The following is a 1,938-nucleotide window of genomic DNA, read 5'->3' as shown; positions in this document are numbered from 1 at the left end:
ATAAATGTACACATCCGGTTGACGAACTGGCTTAGCACGCTTGGACCTGACCGGGACTGGGCCAGACCCATACCGACTGACCTCGAATACAGTGCCAGACTTGACTAGAACTGCGGCAGGCTCAGTTCCAAGTCGAGCGACTTCAAAGGCAGTGTCGGGGTTCAGGCGGTGGAACGTTTTGGCATCTACGACCACGCGGCCCGAGGTACTGAAGCGGTTCATTGACCAGCCTGAGTGCTCGAGAGCTATGCCTGAGTAGTTACAAAAGTGTACGCCCTATGATGGCAAGTTGATTAGCATGACATGAATTCCCATATTGGCGAAGTGCATGATACATACTGCGTAGTCCTCAAATCGCCTCCCACGCTTGACAAGCTCACTCTTCACACCATCCGGATCAGCATGGTACCCCAGCGGATAAGCGCTCAACTCAGTAATATGGCTCGCGCCTGCAAAGTTCCTAACAGCACGGACACTCTCCATATCACCAAAATCCTCGCCATCGAAATCATGATACGTCAATGTCAACTTCAAATCCGCCATACCATAAGCATAGCTCTGGAGTTTGAAAAGACGCGCTTGGCCGAGGACGGAGGCGTAGATGAGTGTACCAGGGGCAAGGAGTGTCCAGAGATGCTTATACGAGATCATGCCTTGCTCGATAAGGTTGGTTGTCTCTTCCGAGACGTCCTTGAATTCGGAGTCGATCCATCCGAGCAAGAGCTTGGCATGAGCCGCGGCCTCGGAGTCGACTTCGCAGGCTTCGCTGGCTGTCCGAAGGGCTTGGCGATAGTGGAAGAGTACGTGATAGGGAGCGTCGACACTGATTTCCTTAGTGTGGAACGAGATACCCGGATATTCGCCGATGGTGTCTTTCAGAAGGGCCTTGATATGTTCCGAATTGATTTGGAGATACGTCCTCTGAACGTAGAAGTTCGAGTAGTCATATTCGCGGATCAGGCAGAGTGCGAAGTTGTCCCACCAATTGGCTTGCTGCGACTCGTCGATGGTTCTCAAGACTGTCTCGACGTAGTAGTATTGACTGTCTGGGTCTGTCCTCCTGTCGAGACGCTTGAGCTCGTTCCGCACGGGACCTGCGGCGATCTCTTTGTGCTCTTTAGAGAGTTGGTCTGAAACGGTATGTTCAAACCTAGGGGAAGGAGGTTGTGATGGCTGTTCATCGTTGGTGATAGCGGCTTCATCTGTAATCCCGGCCTCACCATCAACGGATGTGGGCAGTGGCGGCACGCGCTCCACTACGAATGATGGGTGCTCCATTGCTGTTGCTGAGGACCACTTCGCGGTGCGGACTGATAGGCCTTGAGACGATCAGCAATGTAGAGGTTGCTGTATATTCCCAAGTTAAAACCAAGTGTAGTAGAATCATTGAAAGGCTCACCCCAATCAGTAGCCCATCACAACTAGGCAGCAATGTGGGTCCTGTAGAACAGCAGCATGTGAAGGTGAGTCGTTTGGTCGTGCAGTCAGCCGCTACCGGTGAACGCTTCATGAGCGCAGCCTTGTCAGCACACATGCTGCATTCGCGTGCAGCCAATGATGTTCGAGCACGACGAAGTACTGCTATATCACGACGCGACCCGTGGCGCACCGCTGCCTGGAAGTTCAGGTCCTTTAAGATGTTTGTGGGTATGCAAAGTTCGCGTAGGCTGCATGCTATGAAGAGACGGAGCCGGCTGTAGTGAAAATGCTTATGTTTCTATTGTTGCTATGCTACAGTATGTGATAGTACCTCGTCGCCGTTCGGTGTCTGCCCCCTTTTATTGCGCCAGTAATTGCAAACATACCACAAAAGTCTTGACCGTGGTCAATCGAGATCCTTGCGCCGACCATACCATATCCGTCATGACGCTAAAGATGCAGTAGCAATAACCAAACGCACATCAACACACTCCCTTGCCGCCTACCACTAGAAGTTAC

The 1,938-nt window shown here is 52.0% G+C and overlaps 1 protein-coding gene across 1 annotated transcript; it reads right to left on the bottom strand.

Moving 5' to 3' along the window:
• Positions 1-73: 73 nt before the first annotated feature.
• LTS14_010976 (uncharacterized protein) lies at positions 74-1,278 on the bottom strand (the record flags this gene model as incomplete). Its single annotated transcript, XM_064843624.1, has 2 exons — positions 74-276; positions 340-1,278. Coding segments are annotated over 2 exons (1,142 nt in total), but the record flags the coding sequence as incomplete, so codon positions are not given.
• Positions 1,279-1,938: the final 660 nt, after the last annotated feature.

This window comes from Recurvomyces mirabilis (genome assembly GCF_035927965.1).
Source record: "Recurvomyces mirabilis strain CCFEE 5264 chromosome Unknown scaffold_97, whole genome shotgun sequence".
NCBI lineage: Eukaryota > Fungi > Ascomycota > Dothideomycetes > Mycosphaerellales > Teratosphaeriaceae > Recurvomyces > Recurvomyces mirabilis.
The sequence above is the reverse complement of the archived record's forward strand: the minus strand, read 5'-3'. Positions and strand labels throughout refer to the sequence as shown.